At 45.0% G+C, this 18,565-nt stretch overlaps 1 protein-coding gene across 1 annotated transcript in view; it reads left to right on the forward strand.

Annotated features, from left to right (window-relative positions):
• ptk2ba (protein tyrosine kinase 2 beta, a) overlaps positions 1 to 14,725 on the forward strand; it is a 167,384-nt gene extending 152,659 nt beyond the window's left edge. The window contains exons 27-31 of the mRNA XM_068025927.1: positions 313 to 315; positions 7,151 to 7,197; positions 8,523 to 8,666; positions 9,251 to 9,331; positions 11,888 to 14,725. Coding sequence (XP_067882028.1) covers positions 313 to 315; positions 7,151 to 7,197; positions 8,523 to 8,666; positions 9,251 to 9,331; positions 11,888 to 12,103 — 491 coding nt within the window. The 3' untranslated portion in view covers positions 12,104 to 14,725. The remainder of the gene's footprint in view (positions 1 to 312; positions 316 to 7,150; positions 7,198 to 8,522; positions 8,667 to 9,250; positions 9,332 to 11,887) is intronic.
• The last annotated feature ends 3,840 nt before the right edge of the window (positions 14,726 to 18,565 follow it).

The raw sequence follows: 18,565 nt of genomic DNA on the forward strand, positions 1-18,565 counted from the left end.
CACTGTAAGTTGTAGAATAGAGCCCGAAAGAGAGGATGTCAGGTGCTCGGCAAAAGATTAAAGAAAAGATTTTCCGATTGTCTCAAATCTGTGGCACTATTAGGGAGAGACCAATTTGACAGGTCTGTGTGAGGCTCAGTATATGATGCTATGATTACAACTGAGTTCCTGACACTGACCAGTATTTAATAACGGGAATATCTGTCTATAGCTGTTGGTTATGTCAGTAATTCAAGAAGCTTTTCTTAAACAACAAGTGAGGGAACTCACAAGAGGAAGGCAATATTAGGCTTGCCCCCAATTAATGAAGAGGAGGTAATAATCCATGTTGAAATAAGGCAATGTTTGGGATTTACGAAGGGGCAGTGTTTCCTTGAGGATTCTCCGAATCTCCTGCTGTAACTTTATTGGGAGATCAATGCAGAGCCTGTTTGTCATCATGCTCTGCCAAGTACTTCCTGAATTTCCATGGATATCGCCTACAGTATTACCAGAATCTTAATGTGTGCTTGTCTAGTCTTAGCTTTCAGTGCTATGTTCAGCGACTGTCGCAGTTACAGGAATTTCTATCACATTAGGGTGACTCCCAGGATGAAATGTGAGCACACCATGTGATAGATACAGCCATGATACTTTCTGCTTTCAGAGGCTGAGGACTGTTAGCTTGCCCTGTGCCATGTGCTTTGCCCGCAGTGTGTCTCGTTGCTGATTGCTATGTTTTCTGTATGTCTGTCTGACTCGCCCAGGTGCCAGAGTCTCTCTGTGCCAGCTCGCCACACATACCCTGCTCTCCAAGTGAACAGGCACCTGGTGACTCTGCAAGCACCTCCCCTCAGAAGCAGTTCAGACGCCTGAGTGTTCGGGTAAGAGCAGCTTGCTTATGTAAAGATGTTTCGTTCATTTGTGTTTGTCAAAGTTGGATCTTAAACAGGTTCGAGGAGCTAATCTGTTTCTGTGTGAAAGGAAAAGACTTGCATTTATGACCCCAGGACATCCCATAGTGCTGTAATGTAGGGAATGCAGCACAGAAAGATCCCACAAACAGGGGTGAGATAATGATCAGATAATGTGTTAGTGATATGGTTCGAGGGATACGTATTGAACAGGACGTTGGGAGAACTCCCCTGCTCTTCTTGGAATCGTGACTGTAGGATCTTTTACATCCACTTGAGAAGGCAGATGGGGCCTCACCTTAATGTTTCATCTGAAAGTTGGCACCTGCGGCAGTGCAGCACTCCCTCAAGTGTCAGCCTGGATTATGTGCTCAAGTCTCTGGAATGCAGCTTCGGACTGAGAAGTAAAAGTGCTCCCCACTGAGGGAAAGCGGGCAGCCTGGGGTGGCTTTGATGTTTAAAATGAGTAAAATTTATTTCCTCATCAAGTTTTCTTTGATTGGAATCTGCCTCCTAATGTTACTGTTCAGTCCTGAGATGTTCTTTAATGTTTGGTTTGGTTTTTATGTCTGTTTCTGTCCTGTCTAATTGCCATGAGTTTGATGGGAATGTACATTTAAAAATAAGACCAGATGCTGACTGATTTTCAAGCTTGGAACTCAAGCTTGTGGTCCTGTTGATCATGTTGATGTTGATTTGAACTCCTGGCGGGGATTCTGTGGCCTGTGGGTTCCAGAAAGTTTGGGGGTAAATTTCATCTTCCCAGCCTGGCTGATTAATCTGGCGGAACGCGGACAAAGACGGGGTGAGTCTGCATTGGACAGTCAAATGAGTTATCACCCAAATGGCAATTGTCAAAACTTACCCCCTCTGCATCAACAGGTCAGTCAGTCATGTGGGGTGTTGAAGCTAAGCTGGTGCCATTGATGTCTGCTTCGACAGAGGCCGGGATTTTACCTGGGCAATGGGGGTCTCAACCTCTGTCAAAAGCACCGCCGAGAATCCCGCGTTGCCCCTTCTGTGGGAGGCCCACCGAATCAAGTGCCAATTAGGCATGGGATCAAGGAGGTCCCGCCCTCGGAGAGCTGACAGCCAATCAGAGGCTGTCAGCTCTTTAACTGAGCAGTGTTACCAAGGAGGCGGTGACTGCTGCTGGTGGAACACCCACCCGAGGCCCAGGAGCGGTGCTGAACCCCAGGCCACAGGTAGATCAGGGTGGGAATGGGTCACACAGGAGGTGGGTGTAGGGGGGTCTGCAGCAAGGGCGGGTGGTGGCTCTCAGCGACCCTCCCCTCCCCCGCCTCCCCCCCCACCCACTTCCCGTGCCAGGTCCGTCACTCAGGCACTAAGTGCCTTTTAACGAGGGACCAGCTCCCCCCACCTCACCTCACCCAGACCCAGCAAGCAACCCACCTGTTTTTTTTCCCATGCTTCCCATGCGGCTACAGGCCCACCCACTGCTTAGCTAATTGCGGTGGAGAGGAGAGTCCCCTGATTGTGCATTAATTGCCTAATTAAGGGCCTCAATTGGTGGCGGGCAGGAAGACCGGGTCTCCTCGCCCCGAACTTAATTTCAGTGGAGGCAGGAAGGTGGCGGAGTCCCCCCCTTCAAACCTGCCTTGGGGAGAGCATAAAATTCCCCCCAGAGTTTCACTGTGGGAGAGGAGGTTATTGGAAAATGAGAACTTTAGTGTATTTTAGTTTTCACTCTCTATATTGGGGTTCAGAGGGCAATGTGCAGCTATTAGCACAATCTCAGCAAAGATCACAAAGCACAGCATGGAATATGAGCTCATTCCTAATCTGTACAGTTGAGCAATGCACCGTACTGTGCATCTATCCATTGTATTGTCCGGATGTAATTCGGGATGTTTGCAGCTGACAGGGAGAGGATGTTGTTAGATTGGGCTATCTCTCCGAGGAGACACCACAGAGCTACTCAGTCTCCAATGAAAACATTTGCCGTTACTTGTTTGTAAACAAACCTGATTCGTTTCCTGGGTTTCGTAGGAAGCTGATCTTATTGGTGAGATTGAGAGCAAAGAAGAGGCACAGAAACTCAGGGAGATGGAGCAGGTCAAACTCCAGGAGCGAATCAGACAGCAACAACGAGAGATGCTGGAGGATAAAAAGTGGCTGGAGAAGGAAGAGAAACTTCTGGTAATTTACTTTCTTTATAATTTGTAAACAGAGAAGCTACTTTCAAATGGACATTATTTCAATACAAGGAGATTTCACTCTATTGGAAGTTTTTAACTTTATGATGAGCCAATTAACTGAGTGTTTCTGACAGAAGATGGCAGGAAGACAGGGGTTTGAGTTCAGTCGCTGTCTTCTTGTCAATGACACTGATGTACAAAGAGTTTTACACCTTGGTTTTGCTCAGCTTGTTCAGTGTCATGTGAAAAACATTATGGCCCCAAAACTCCTTGGGAATTTGCTGGCCTCCCATCATAAATCCAGTGGGAGACTGATCGACATATTTCCCAGGAAAATAGATTCCATCTGCTCCTGGCAGGACTCTCCATTTCCAGGACATTCCTGCATACCTATCAGGGGCAGAGTCTCTGTGCATCTCTAAGCAAGCCTAAACAATGACCAGGGAATGGAGACTCCCTATGTCGGGACTATCAGTGGAGGCCCGGATACGGAGTGAGATGAGGCACACTGACCGCTCTGAGGCCAGGCAGGAGTCCCACTCAGCACCTGGCCTGGGACCTCGAGAAAGAGGCAGGTGAGACGCCTACAAAGGTCACCCAGGGGACCCTGTCCCCTACCTGGGGTGGGTGCAAAGAGACACCCAAAGTGACACCTGTCATATGGTGATAAGGTGCCAGCTACTAACCCTATAACCTCTGGGATGTATATTACTCTGACATATACATAATTTACATAACTTGTAATTCAAAAGCAGAGGTTTTGTGTGGCTGATGAAATACAGTTAGTTTCATTAAAATCCAGTTAATGGACATAGGGAGTAACAGCAGGAGGGAGAGGGTACGGGGGAGGGAGGAAGTGTGGGGAAGGGAAGGTGTACGGGAGAGAGAGGGAGTACAGGGGCGGAGGGAGTGACAGGCAGGAGGATGGAAGGGATACTGGAGGAAGGGTATGGGGGAATGGATATGGGGCAGGGGAGAGTACAGGGAGGGAGGGGGTACAGGGAGGGATGGAGGGTGTACAGGAAGGAAGGGAGGGGTTACTGGGGAGGGAGGGGTTCAGGGAGGGATGAAGTACAGGGGAGGCTGGGGGGGAGGGAGGGAGTGTAGGGGAAGGGAAGGAATACAGGGAGGGAGGGGTTGCTGTAAATGAGTGTAAGTATTACACTGGGAATGAACTCTGGATCTATCAACTACTCTTGAAATATTTCATTCAGAACTTAGTGAATGTTTAAGACTCTTAACCAAGTACGGAACACAATGTGTCAATCTGTCTGTTATTTCAATCTAATCAGTCAGCTGTATTGATCACTCCATCCATCTCATCTTGTACTGACAATTGATAGATATCTCTGATCACATGACTGGTTAATCAAACCAGATTCTATTGCTCAGCCAAGTGTTTTGCGAACATGTTTATGACGGATTCAGATAATCTGTGTACATTTTCACTCTTCTTTTCCCCACTAGGCTCCAACTGATAGCAGCCAGCCGCAAAATGTAAGTTTTAATTTAATAAATGATTTATTTTCAAAATTTAATTAGCATTTTAATGTAGAAATGGTATGAGGTGGTGACCCTTTGAGGGTTGACACTTTCCCTACTGTTCATGTTGTTCTGTAGTTGTTCAGGGGAATTACACCAAGGGTGTTAACCCTTAAACTGCTGGCCAGCACATTCCTCCCCCTGTCTTTTGGGCCTACTAAGTTTAGTTGTTGTCAAATGAACAATTGCGATGAAAGTTTCAATATTGTCATAGCAAAGCCACTGTAACATTGGGAATAACATCTTCACTCTTTTTGTAAATTTTCCACCACAACCTTCTCTCCTCTTCAAGAGGAATTGATTCCTGCTCACATATTTCCTTTCAATGATTTCTGGGTGTGGGTAGTCCTGACCAGTCAGTATTTTATTGCCCATCTCTAGTTGGCCTGAGTGCATTAAGAGCCAGCCAAGGAGTGTGGGACTGGAGTCACGAGGAGACCACACCAGGTAGGGATGGCAAGGTCCTTTTCCTGAAAGGCACTAGTCTACCTGTTGGGGTTTTGTGACGGTCCAGCAGATTTCATGGTCATTTTTTCTGGTGCCAGCCATAAATGACCAGACTAATGAATTCGGTTTTGTAAAATTAAAACCCGCTAACTGTTGTGTACCTGTAATAAATTTGAAAGAATCAATTTGATTGGTTGTTTTTAACAAAATGGTAGTTTTTCATTGGTCCCATTTTTACAGGTAATGAAATTTAGTTAACAACCAATCAAATGCATCATATAAATCAAATGTGGTTCTAAGTGGCTAAAGGTCAATGTTCCAAGCAATTAGGAGTTCTCAATATAACATCAGACGCTGACACTGCTCCATCAGATTGAACTCGAGTTAGTTTTCCTGCCCGACGTGTTACTTGATAAGATGCTGTTTCAATGGGCCGGGAGAGTGGGTGTGAGGGAGTAATTCTCTTGCTGTCACTGCACTGGGGTAGGGGGTTCACTTTAGTGGATTACAATGGACAGTCCTAATGAATTTAACAACAGAGCAGTCAACAAATAAATGCAGGAAGAATCAACATATCTCTGATCTCTTTTATTTCTAGGATAGTGACCAGGAGACCAGCTACAGTAAGTACCTGATTTATAAATGGAAATGGTTTGAGATGATTTTGTGCTCTGGAACACTCTGGATGTGGCTTCACATATAACAATTATATTAGAGTACAAAAACTCAAAACTAAACTTCTTTGCAAGCATTGAGATATTGAGGGAAACTTTCATCAAAGCTGCTGGGTGGAAACGGGACCATTAGCGCCTCTGAAAGGGTGAGGGAAAGCTTAGCACGCCATTCCCGATCCCGATCCTGATCCCAATCCTAATCCCAATCTCGAAACCCTTTCCAGTCCCACCCATGCCAGCTATGGGAGGCCCCATGTCTGGGCAGCAGGCAGTGGGGCCTTTGAATATGTAAATCGATGTCTGATGATGTACATGGGACCCTGACTGATAATACGGGACCTAAGTGGGCAGAGTCTGTGTCATGATAGCTCCGCCCAGTTTCACTGGTCCAGTCAAAGGGGAGACAGAAAGTTCCATTTTCAATGATTTCTGTGGGCCCAGGAGAAGCCGCAGAACTCTGAACTTGACACAAATAACATGGGCTATTTTCACTCTGGGTCCCCACCCTTCTCCCCACCCCCTAACCACCCCAGTCATCCCCCCTACCCCTCTCCTCCCCCATCCCCGCACCCGCAAACTACTTTGATATCGGTCAGCTCAGTCCCTGGGCTCTGGTATTGCTGTGGCCTGGAGCTGGTGAGCCATAGCGAGAGACCCAATTGGGCCCCCAATTCGCTGGTTGTACAGTAATGGACTGTGCCATTTGTCATTGCAATTGGACAGCCCACCACCACACTCCACCAATCAGGTGCTGAGTAAATAAAGGCTTCCCCATTAATAAGCTTTGCCACACATTAAACCGCGTGAGTATCTGAAGAGTTGGAATGGAACTGATCAGAACTAAACCCCTATGTTTATGCTGCAGTTGTAAAGTGATATTGAGCAAGCACAGACTATCTACTCCATAACTCATCCTTTAAAAAATCAATGATTTGTCAATGAATGAAACGTTATTCTATTCTTTTGTGCATTATGGAGGCAAACATGTAGGCTGTTAAAATGTGGGAATCTTATAACATACAGTGTATGAGAGTAATGAATATACCTTTTAACTATTAGGACTGGATCCTGCACCAGCCCAATATCCTTCTACTCCTGACACTCACTCCCAGTACCGCTCTGATCAATGGATGATGTCCCCTGGGTAGCACATTTGTCCGGGTCCGAGTGAGGAAAGCTTGTGAGGGGCGGAGTCCACAGCACAAAACTGGCGCTCACTACCTTGTTTAAATAAACTGTGAGGAGGAGCCAGCAGGCTTGGAATGTGGGGTGTTGCACTCATGCAGTTTGTTGCAATGCTGGCTGCAGAACCAAACAACAATGTCACTGTCTGAAGCATTGTGGGGCATTTTCTTACTTCAAGACACTATATAAATGCAAGTTGTTGTTGTTGCAGCGTGCTAATCACAGTGTTATTTTTACTTCTTATTTGGAGCTGAGTTCACAGGACCACCTGAGAAACCACCGAGGAAGAATCTACCGGTAAGTGCTTGGACTGAGTCTCCTCTACTTCCTAATGTAACCATGTTGTGCTGTGCCTTACGCTGTGGAACTGATTTGATTTTGACAGCTGACATCAGGGGTGGAATTTTGTCTTCGCCCCCACAGCAGGGGGTGTCCCACCACAATCCCACCGCCGACCAAATATAGTCCGGGGCGGGAAGACCTGTGAACGGCCTTCCTGCCCTGTCGCCAATTAAGGTAAATAACGAGGTCATTAATCCCTAATTCAGGTGCTCTTCCTGCCACAGCTGTAATGACCTGTACGGTGGGCGGCCCTGTCACCGCACAGGAAGCTGTGCCGGCTGCTTCCCAGCTGTGGTGGGTGGGTAGGGGGTGTGTCCCTCATTCAAAGGCCCTTGCTGCCAACCCCCTCCGCCCCCGTGACCCCCACCCTGCGAGACCCCTCCGGCCCTGACCTACCTTTAGCTTGGTTGTAGTGCTCTTCCTAGGTGTCTGATCACTGCAGCTGTGCAAGGCCGGGACTTCAGTCAGTGGAGTCCCAAATCCTATGGAAGATCTGCCGCTGTCAAGTTAATTAAGTGCTTGATTGATATCAAATTTGGCAGGCCTTTCGGTTTCCCTGACGTTGAGACCCCCACCACCAGCATAAAACTCCACAGCACCCCCACTCTCACCCCTAGCAGTGAGTTATAGTGTGCATTCTGCAACACTCTTGCATCAGGGAAAAGCACATGAGTTTTTCACTGTAATCGTAGAACTCTATTTGCTGCCATTCAAATAGGCTTCGAAAGTTTTAATTAGCTGTAGATCCTGTCAACACCATGCAAATGTAAAACTTTGTGGATAATCCCGTACAGTTTCTGGATAGCTGTAGACATGCTGCTTAAACTTTACAGTGTAAATGTTTCCTTTGTAATTATCCCGCTCGCCTGTGAAATGGTTTGAAACTGTTCCCCTCAGGAGGTACCTTGGGAATAGTTCCCAGTTAGATCTGAGTTCAGCTGCAGTGACACCAACTCACCTCACTCCACATTGACACCAAAACAGTGCATGGTAATGCAGAATTTACTATACAACAGCCCAGTTAGACCGGTCACCTAAGTTCTGTTAATGGGCCATGTTGGGTGCACTCAGCTCTTAGCAGTGCCCAGCATGGTCCTGTGTGGCCTGTCATTAAGACATCTGGCCAAAAGAATTTTCTTCGTCCTCACGGCCTGCTCCAATGACCTTGCTCCCAGACTCAATATCAGTGTCCCGCTAGAGGATGCAGTGCTTAAATTGTGAATGAAATCTTTCTGTATAGACTTCTGTCTCCTGATGTTACTCCTTTTCCCTATGTTCAGCCAATACAAGCAGCCCCCACAGCCAACCTGGATCGTACTGATGACAAGGTCTACCCTCTTGTCATGGAACTAGTTAAAGCTGTGCTGCATCTGAAGAACCAGGTCTACCAACTCCCAGCTGAGGAATACGTAAACCTGGTGAAGGTGAGCTGATTCAGCACAGGAAAGGAAAGGATGTGTTTATATGGCACCTTTCACAACACACAGGGAAACACAGCTTGATCCCACAAACAGCATAATAACCAGATAATCTGTTTTTGTGATGTTGATTGATGGATAAATACTGGCCAGGACGCTGGAGAGAACTCCTTTGCTCTTCGTCGAAATGGTGCCGTGGGATTTTTTACGTCTAAGTGCAATTAACTAATTCAATTCGGCTTCTCATCAGAATGTATAGCACAGGTGACGATCATTACTCTCCTTTAGACCAATACCATTGACAGTATATTTGGGTGGATAACTTCTGCCAGTTGATAATACTGGAGTACGGTATGTAATCGTGTAGACAAACCAGAGGCTCAAATAAGCAATTATTCTTCACCAGGTTTATATGAATTTGGGACTACAATTAACTGGAGCATCTGTGACTATGTAAATAAGGACTTGTGGTTAATGACCATTATAGCTGCAGTTACTATAACAATGGTTTTCAGACCAGTTAATTCAGATGATTCCCACTGTTATTCTGCTGTGAATGTAACACCGAGATACCATTTTCTGCATTCTAGACAGTGGGTATGAAACTTCGCAATTTGACTGGCAGTGTGGATGAGATCTTACCAAAGCTCCCTGCAGCATCACGCACAGAGGTGAGTCGCAGTTAATGTTAGTACCGGGTACTACAGTCACCTTTAGGATGCCTGCTAGGAGCAGGATTACTTTAAAGGTGCATTCCTTAAACCAGCAGATAAAGACAATACAAATGAGTTTTTGTATGCTAATGTGCAAATAGCCTAATCTCAAACCTAATCTCCGACTGTTTAACCCTCTGCACTGGAGTGTTGCAAGAAAGGAGACAGTAGGGCAATTTCCACTGGAACAGAGAGGAGATTTAATAAAGGTTTTTAAATCTTTCTGGAGAAGGTTTGATAGAGTGAGTAGGGAAATATTGTTTGCTGTGGTTGAGGATTCAATGATAAGGGATCATCAATTTAAAACTGAGAGTGAGGAGAAATTTCTTTACAGCCGGATTTTGGAATACGTTGTCACGGAGTCGCTGAGTCTGAAAGCAGGGCATCCTTTAATGGAAAAGTAGAGGTACACGCCAGTGGAATTAGTGTTAGTTTTAAAAGTGAGCCAGCACAAGTACTGAGTGGGCTCCTCTGTGCTGTAAAGGTCTCTAGTTCCAGAAGATCTTCATCCTGTCAGTCTGGACTAGATTTAAATCTGGATTCCATGGGGAAACTACAGTATCTGAAATATTCTACACAACTAGTCCACTAGATCCCAACTAGAAACAGGAACTTTCATCCATTGGCAGGATAGGCCATATTGCTTCTCATTGAAAAGACATGAATATTTGATAAAGAGTTCTCAACGTTGAGCTTGGTGTCATCCACCATAGTGCAGCAGTTACAATCAGTGCAGAGGTCGTGAGTTTAAATACCAACATGACAAATTATGTAATTGAACTCATTAAATATGGTAATTTGTGGGCTGGCATCAGAAAAATGACCAGGAAAGAAGGTATAGAATCATAGAATGGTACAGCACAGAAAGAGGCCATACAACCCATAGGGTCTGTACTAGCTCCTTCAAAGAACAATCCAGTTAGTGCCACTAACCCCTACCCCTGCTCTTTCCCTATATTCCTGTAATTGTTTCTCCTTCTAGTGTTTATCCAATTCCCTTTTGAAAGCTACTATTGAATCTGTATCCACCAGCCTATCAGGCAGTGCGTTCCAGGTCTGAACCATACTTTGCATAAATAAGTATTTCCCGTCGCCTCTGATTCTTTTGCCAATCACATTAACTCTGTGTTCTTTGGTCATCGATCCTTCGGCCATTGGAAACAGTTTCTCTTTATTCGCTCTCTCTATACCCCTCATGATTTTAAACACTTCTATCAAATCTCCTCTTAGCCTTCACTACTGTCAGGGGGACAAATCCAGTTTCTCCATTCTCATCATGTAACTGTAATCCCTCATCGCTGGAACCTTTCTACTGAATCTCCTCGATACCCTCTCCAAGGATTTCATTAATGTCCTTTGGGGCAGAAATGTGTCCTCCATACTGAGTCTGACCTACACATGACTTGAGTTACAAGATCATAAGAAAACTTTAGCTGACAAAGGATGTTCTGCCCATCTAATTTACCAATTCAGAAAGACCCTAATTTTCACCCCTGCAGCATCTAATTATTTCTGAAAAGGCTGCAGGGTTTTTACATCCACTTCTCTGCCTGGAAGTCCATTCTTTGGTGTTTCCAAGATTTTCTAATCACTCAGGTCTTTACGTTAAGGATTAGGCTTAACTCTCTCCCTGTGTCTCTGTAACCAGAACTAGATGCAGTCCATGAATTGTGGAATACAGTGGTTCAAGAAGGTTCACGATGGGCAATAAAATGCCAGGCTTGTCAGTGATGCCCACATCCTGGGAAAGATGTTTTTAAATGGAAAACATTGAATTTAAATTTAAAATAGTAATTACTGACACAGAAGGGCCTGTTTCAGTGCTGTATCTCTAAACTAAAGTGTGTCCAAAAAACATGGAACGGAATGTAAGATTTGAAATAACATATCGGGCGGCACAGTGGCGCAGTGGTTAGCACCGCAGCCTCACAGCTCCAGCGATCCGGGTTCAATTCTGGCTACTGCCTGTGTGGAGTTTGCAAGTTCTCCCTGTGTCTGCGTGGGTTTCCTCCGGGTGCTCCGGTTTCCTCCCACAAGCCAAAAGACTTGCAGGTTGGTAGGTAAATTGGCCATTATAAATTGCCCCTAGTATAGGTAGGTGGTGGGGATGTGGTAGGAATATGGGATTAGTGTAGGATTAGTATAAATGGGTGGTTGATGGTCGGCACAGACTCGGTGGGCCGAAGGGCCTGTTTCAGTGCTGTATCTCTAAATAAAATAAATATGGATTGAAATATTTGAAATAATGCTCTAGATTGAAGCTGATCTTGAGACAAGTAATTCAGGACAATAAAAGCTCCACTAAGAAGCAACAAAATCCCTGGATATGTCTAATGTACACATTCACAGTCTGTGCAGAAACTGGTGTAGTATTTCTGGATTTTAGAATGTGTAGGAACCAGAAGAATTCCTACTCAAATTGTGGGAATGCTACTCGGGCATTGCAGTATTTCCTAATTCCTGTCTCTTGCTGAAATGATTGAAGGCAATGTTTTCTTGTCGTGTTTCTGTTAGATTGAAGGGACACAGAGGCTCCTGAACAAAGACCTGTCTGAGCTGATAAACAAGATGAAACTGGCCCAGCAGAACTCAGTCACCTCGCTGAGTGAAGAGTGTAAGAAGCAGATGTTAACAGCTGCCCACACGCTTGCAGTGGACTCCAAAAACTTGCTGGACGCTGTCGATCAGGCCCGAGTGCGGACAGGGCAGGCTAAGCCAGTCCCAAATTGATGTCAACTTAGTCAATTCATACACCACCAGCACAAGACAGGAGAGAGATGGAGTCATCCATCAAGCCAAGCTGAACTAGGTTAATTTAAAGCAGATGGAGGAAAGGATTCTATCCCGGCGGGAGAGGGCGGGGGGGGGGGGCATGGGGGCATACATTAAATTAAACGGGTAACGCACTTCATAGAAAAAAAGGGAGTTTTGTTTGGAAGGGTGAAGGGCTGTTCAACTTTTAATCGAGTTGATTCCATGTAAAAGTCAAAACAATTATGCATTTCAGCCAGCTTTATGCACTGTGTTACACAAACAAAATAAGTCTTGGCAGATCATGTTTAGTGAGGCTGTTGGCATTTTAAGTAAGGCTGAGCACATTGAGAGACCAATCTTGCAAGACAAGCTTGAAATGCTTGATTTGGGACTGACTGATGAAATCTAGAGATCGTAAGCAAGACAAGAACAAGACTTGTATTCTTGTGTTCTTTTCGTTCAATGTCAAGAGTCCATTTTGTAAATACAGCACCATGTTGAGTATTTATACACATGGTGGATACACCAAGTTACATGATGAGAGTATTGCACAAATGTAAAATAGCTTGAAGTTCATTCCTCATCTCTGCTCACATTGAGATCAGAAAACAATCAGTTTGTCTTGCCAAGGATCAGGTGATTGGTGATTTATTGTGAATCTTCACACATCTCATTTATATATAAGAATTTAGCCTTCAAGAGGCAAAGCAAGAACATGTTGAGAAAATAACAGGAGCTATGAGAATGGAGGCGGCTATGATTTAATCCGTTCTTGTAAACAGGTGACTGTGAATTATTTGATACGTGGTTGTGAGAATTAAATGAGAGATATAGTAGTTGTAGGTTTGGGAATGTTTAGTGAAGCAGATTAGTTGAGCTGGAAAATCATTAATCCAAGGATTAGAACTTCTACCCTGTGACACTCCTTGTATTCAGGGGATTGGATTTGATTGTTCCAACATGTAAGAAGATTTGAATAGTTCCATCTTTTCACCTTGGGCTCCCTAAAATATGTACCATCACCTGGTGTGATCAGGCTGACCTGTGACTTCAGGTTAAGTTCCACCTGTGCCACTGTGTGCCAACTGCCCAAAGCATATGAGCAGCTCAGGATCAATGCTCAGTCTGATTTTCCACTACCCAAGTTGCTCTCCCCTTAGTATCTCACACACAGTACAGTTGATATCAAGAACCCAGTACAATGGGGATCGACTCACTGTTTCCCCACTGTTGGACTGCCTATTGCTGCTGTTATTGTATGCTACCATTCTGCTGCTCCAAGTAGGCCCTATTGCTGTGATTTTGGTAAGTCTGTGTTTGTAGCAGTGTTCTACTATCTACAGTGCCCTTACGGCCCATCTCTCATCATGCTGCTTAATTTAGTTTGGTTCGATTCAGTTCTGTTCACTTAACCCTCTGGAATGTGACATATTGTTGAAATACGGGGCAGAATTTTCAGGCTGCACTGAGGTCAGGCTGGCTGATGTGCCAGTTTCCCAACATTGTTCCTGGCACTGACCATTTTAGGATAGACAGATTGAGGCCCAGCAAGACTGCCCACCCCCATGAGATGGGCAGCCAATTAGGTTCATTAAGAGCTTTGTTTCCTGTTGGCCTCTAGTTTCCCAATGTGAAAGGAGTCACTTGAACTGCCTGCAGGTAGGTACCCATTGGCAGGCAGAGGGGCCAGTGCTGTGGGCAGGCCTTCTGTGCCTGCCTGGGTACAGGTGCAGCCAAAGGCTACCCTGTACAGAGATTTTGACACACCCACCCATCCACCCCACAGTGGTGGCCTGGCTGCTTTTTCTATTTTTTAACTAATTTTTAAAATAAAGTTGGTGAGAGGGCACCTTCATGTTGAAGTGACCTCTCAGTTACTTACCTTTTACTGCAGGCTGCTGCTCCTCTGAAGCTGGACGGCCTCTGATTGATGTTCCTGCTTTGAGAACCCACCTAGTCCCCTTAGTTAGAAAGAAAACCTGTCTCTGTGCCAATAAAGGGGGCGCCCAGTCAAAATACCAACAAATGGCTCCCCTCCACCTGTACCCCGGGGCGTGTTCGTCACCTGGAAACAGTTGCCAGCTGCTGTTTCCCAACCCCCACAGTGAAAATTCAGCCCATTGTCTTAGAATCTGTTCCAGGTCAGAAAACAAATGTTTGTTCTGTTATGACCTGCTCAAAATCCTGTAATTGTAACCCTGTCCATGTAACAGGATGGTTTGGAGTGTGTTACACTTAAGCTGATCATGATGTAATTAATGTCACATCCTAAAGCACTGACTAATGTGGAGATTGAGAGGTGCAGCCAGCTACATTCACCCAGTCATCTGCTACATTATATAAAGATCCTGGGATTCTTTGAGAAATCTGTTGGGACACTGGCAGAACTGCCAAGAAAACATCGGAGACCCATTTACATCAGATCATTGCAAGTCCCACAGTTCCCTATTACACAGGAGTAGAGAGGATATTAATTATCCAGTGTATAACCAGGTTACTCCCAGTCTAAGGTATGTTTTACGGTGATAATCTTTCTTTTTATCATATCCTTAAAGCTTGTTTCTTTTTGTATTAAACATAATGATTTCAGTTTTTAAATTCTTATTTTGTTGTAAGGATAAGAGACTGTTGGAAACTATTGGCTCGCCCTCCTTGAAACCTATGTTGACCCCTGGTTTTCCAAGAGCCATTCTCAAACAAGCACTCATTATCCTAAAGCCATTCAGTTATAGCTGCTTCATGTAAATGAGTTACAGTCTGTAGCCACGGGTGTAATTGATGATACATTGCTGCATGTGGGTGGACATAAGAACACAAAAACATAAGAACTAGGAGCAGGAGTAGGCAATTCAGACCCTCAAACCTGCTCTGTCATTCAATATGATCATGGCTGATCTCATCTCAGCCTCAACTCCACTTTCCTGCCTGTTCTCCATAACCCTTCAACCCATTGCTAATTAAAAATCTGTCTATCTCCTCCTTAAATTTACTCAATGTCCCGGCATCCTCCGCACTCTAGGGATAGTGAATTCCACAGACTCACGACCCTTTGAGAGAAGTAATTTCTCCTCATCTCTATTTTAAATCTGCTATTCCTTATCCTAAAACTATGACCTCTCGTTCTAGATTGCCCCACAAGAGGAAACATCCTCTCTACGTCTACTTTGTCAATCCCCTTAATCATCTTATATACCTCTATTAGATCTCCTCTCATTCTTCTAAACTCTAGAGAGTAAAGGCCTAAACTGCTCAATCTCTCTTCATAAGACAAACCCCTCATCTCTGGCATCAATCTAGTGAACCTCCTCTGAACTGCCTCCAATGCAACTACATCCCTCCTCAAGTAAAGGGACCAAAACTGTACGCAATACTCCAGGTGCGGTCTCACTAATGCCTTGTACAGTTGCAGCAATACTTCCCTACTTTTATACTCTATTCCTTTATCAATAAATGCCAAAATTCCATTTACTTTCCTTATCACCTGCTGTACCTGCAAACTAGTTTTCTGCGATTCATGCACGAGAGTGGAGAATGGAAGGAGTAAAGGTCTAGAGGCTTGTGGGAGTCAAAAACAAAACCCCATCCTCACCTGACAAACCACCACTTACCCAAAAATATTCAGCTTTGCAATGGTATGAGAGGAGCATTTCATTTGGTTTCCTACTAGCCGTTAGTTCCCCAATAGCATTGCCTGATCCTGTGTCCAAATAAGCTGATCCCACATGATGTGAATGGTGTATGATGGATATGGAGAGGTAGGGTGGCAGTGGCTGGAATGTCAGGGCTGCTTTTACAGTGTCACCACTTGTTATTGCTGTCATGGGTACATAGTCCCTATCGAGTAAATGACCATCGGATTTCCTAAGAACTTGAATTTATGTAGAGCCTTTTACGACTGTGGAATGTTGCAAATTGCAACATGACCAATTAAATACTTTTGAAATGGAGCCACTCATGTAACACAGCAGCCAATGTGTGCACAGCAAGCTCCCAAAAGCAGCAATGTGAGAATGACCACATAATCTGCATGTTAGCATAAATATTGGCCTGGACACTGGGGAGAGCACCCCTGCTCTACTTCATATATTCTTTAGGGATCTTTTACATCCACCTGAGATAACAGATGGGGCCTTAGTTTAATGTCTCATCTGAAAGATGGCACCTTCAACAGTGCAGTACTTACTCCCCCTGTACTGCACTGGAGTGTCAGCCTCAGTGATGTGCTGCAGTCTCTTGAGTGGTTTAAACCCACAACATTCTGACTTAGAAACTGAGAGTGATGTAAACTGAGCCAAGCTAACACAAGGGGCTGTAGAAGTGTGATGACTCTGTTGGAAAGAGAGGACCATCCAGGAGATCACTTCTAGATTATTTTTTAAGGAGCCTTCTCTTCAGCATCTCTTGGAAACTTTGGGAGCTATAAATGATGCCAGGGTCGCCATGGTTACAGCTAGCAAGATGGAACATGCAGCAATGGTTCATACTCGGTCAAATGCTGCCTTGATATCAAGGGCAGTCACTCTCACATCTTGAGTTCAGCTCTTTTGTCCATGTTTGGACTGCAATAAATACAATCTGCCAGTGTTACATTCATCATGAAAAAGGATGCCAGATAGAAAGAGGTGTAGCCTACACCTTCACACTCTCAGTTCCTTCCTCTCCAAACTCTTCTCAGCGAAACTATTTCCCTGCTTTCTATCCTTGCAGTCTGCAAGTCGTTCCTGATTCAAGGAAATTAAGGTCACTAATTTCTTAAAGCTATACCGCCTTGCCTTGCTCATTATGACATTTTATATAACTTCTTAAAGTTGAACTGTTATCAGGGATACAGAGCTCTCAGAAACATATTGCTCACATAATGTCCCTCTCTCACTTTGTTACAGTATCTATCTCTTTATCTTTGTCATTTTTTTCACTACTACACCTCTTTCTGTCTGGCATCCTTTTTCATGATGAATGTATCACTGGCAGATTGTATTTATTGCAGTCCAAACATGGACAAAAGAGCTGAACTCAAGAGGTGAGGTGAGAGTGACTGCCCTTGACATCAAGGCAGCATTTGACCAAGTATGGCATCAAGGAGCCCTAGCAAAATTGAAGTCAGTGGGAATCAGAGAGAAAACGCTCCACTGGTTGGAGTCATCCCAAGCACAAAGGAAGATGGTTGTGGTTGTTGGAGGTCAATCATCTCAGCTCCAGGAAATCGCTGCAGGAGTTCCTCAGGGTAGTGTCCTAGGCCCAACCATCTTTGGCTGCTTCATCAATGGCCTTTCCTCCATCAGTGTTCAGTACAATACCCAACTCCTCAGATATTGAAGCAGTCTGCGCCAACATGCAGCAAGACCTGGACAACATTCAGGCTTGGGCTGACAAGTGGCAAGTAACATTTGCACCACACAGGGGCTAGGCAATGACCATCTCCAACAAGAAGGAATCTAACCATCTTCCCTTTACATTCAATGGCATTACCATCACTAAATCCCTCACTATCAACATCCTGGGAGTCACCAGGATGGAAACTGAACTGGATCATCCACATAAATACTGTGGCTACAAGAGCAGGTCAGAGGCCAGGAATTCTGCAGTGAGTAACTCACCTCCTGACTCCTCCATGACCTCTTCCACCTAGAAGAACAAGGGCAGCAGGTGCATGGGAACACCACCACCTGCAAGTTCCCCTCCAAGTCACACACCATCCTGACTTGAGAAACCCTCAACCCATTGAAAAGGTACCTGGACATGCACCTGAAGTGCTGTAACCTGCAAAGCTACGGACCAGGTGCTGGAAGGTGGGATTAGATTGGCAGCTATTTTTTTCGGCCGGCGCAGGCACGATGGGCTGAATGGCCTCCTTCTGTGCCATAATATTTCTATGGTTCTAACTATATCACCATCCTTCACTGTTGCTGGGTCAAAATCCTGGAACTCCCTTCCTAACAGCACTGTGGGTATACCTACCCCAAATGGACTGCAGCGGTTCAAGAAGGCAGCTCACCACCACCTTCTCAAGGGCAATTAGGGATGGGTAATAAATTCTGGCCTAGCCAGTGATGCCCATATCCCATGAATGAATAAATAATTTTTACAAATTGTGATGAAATACCCAAGTGTCTACCCTCAGTGCTCAGTTTAACTGATGGCTTTCCAGATCTATCTGGAGTTCTGTCTCTTTGACCTGTAGAGCAGAGATTGGAGAGGATGGTGCCTGTGGCATGACTTTCCCCAGCTGTCCCTGCTGCCATTCTGTGCTTGTTTTCACTTGTGCTGTGAGACTCATCAGGTTTTGGCCCACTTACCTCACTAACATGCCCACTCAATGTGCCAGTTTCTGCCATAGTACTTGCGGTGGATGTAGTGTGTGATGGTACATTCTCAGGAGGAATGAGGTCTTCTGAGGAGTCATCGTCCTCTATGAGCAGGTATTCGTGTTCTTCATGT

This window comes from Heterodontus francisci, unplaced genomic scaffold (assembly GCF_036365525.1).
Source record: "Heterodontus francisci isolate sHetFra1 unplaced genomic scaffold, sHetFra1.hap1 HAP1_SCAFFOLD_766, whole genome shotgun sequence".
Lineage (NCBI taxonomy): Eukaryota > Metazoa > Chordata > Chondrichthyes > Heterodontiformes > Heterodontidae > Heterodontus > Heterodontus francisci.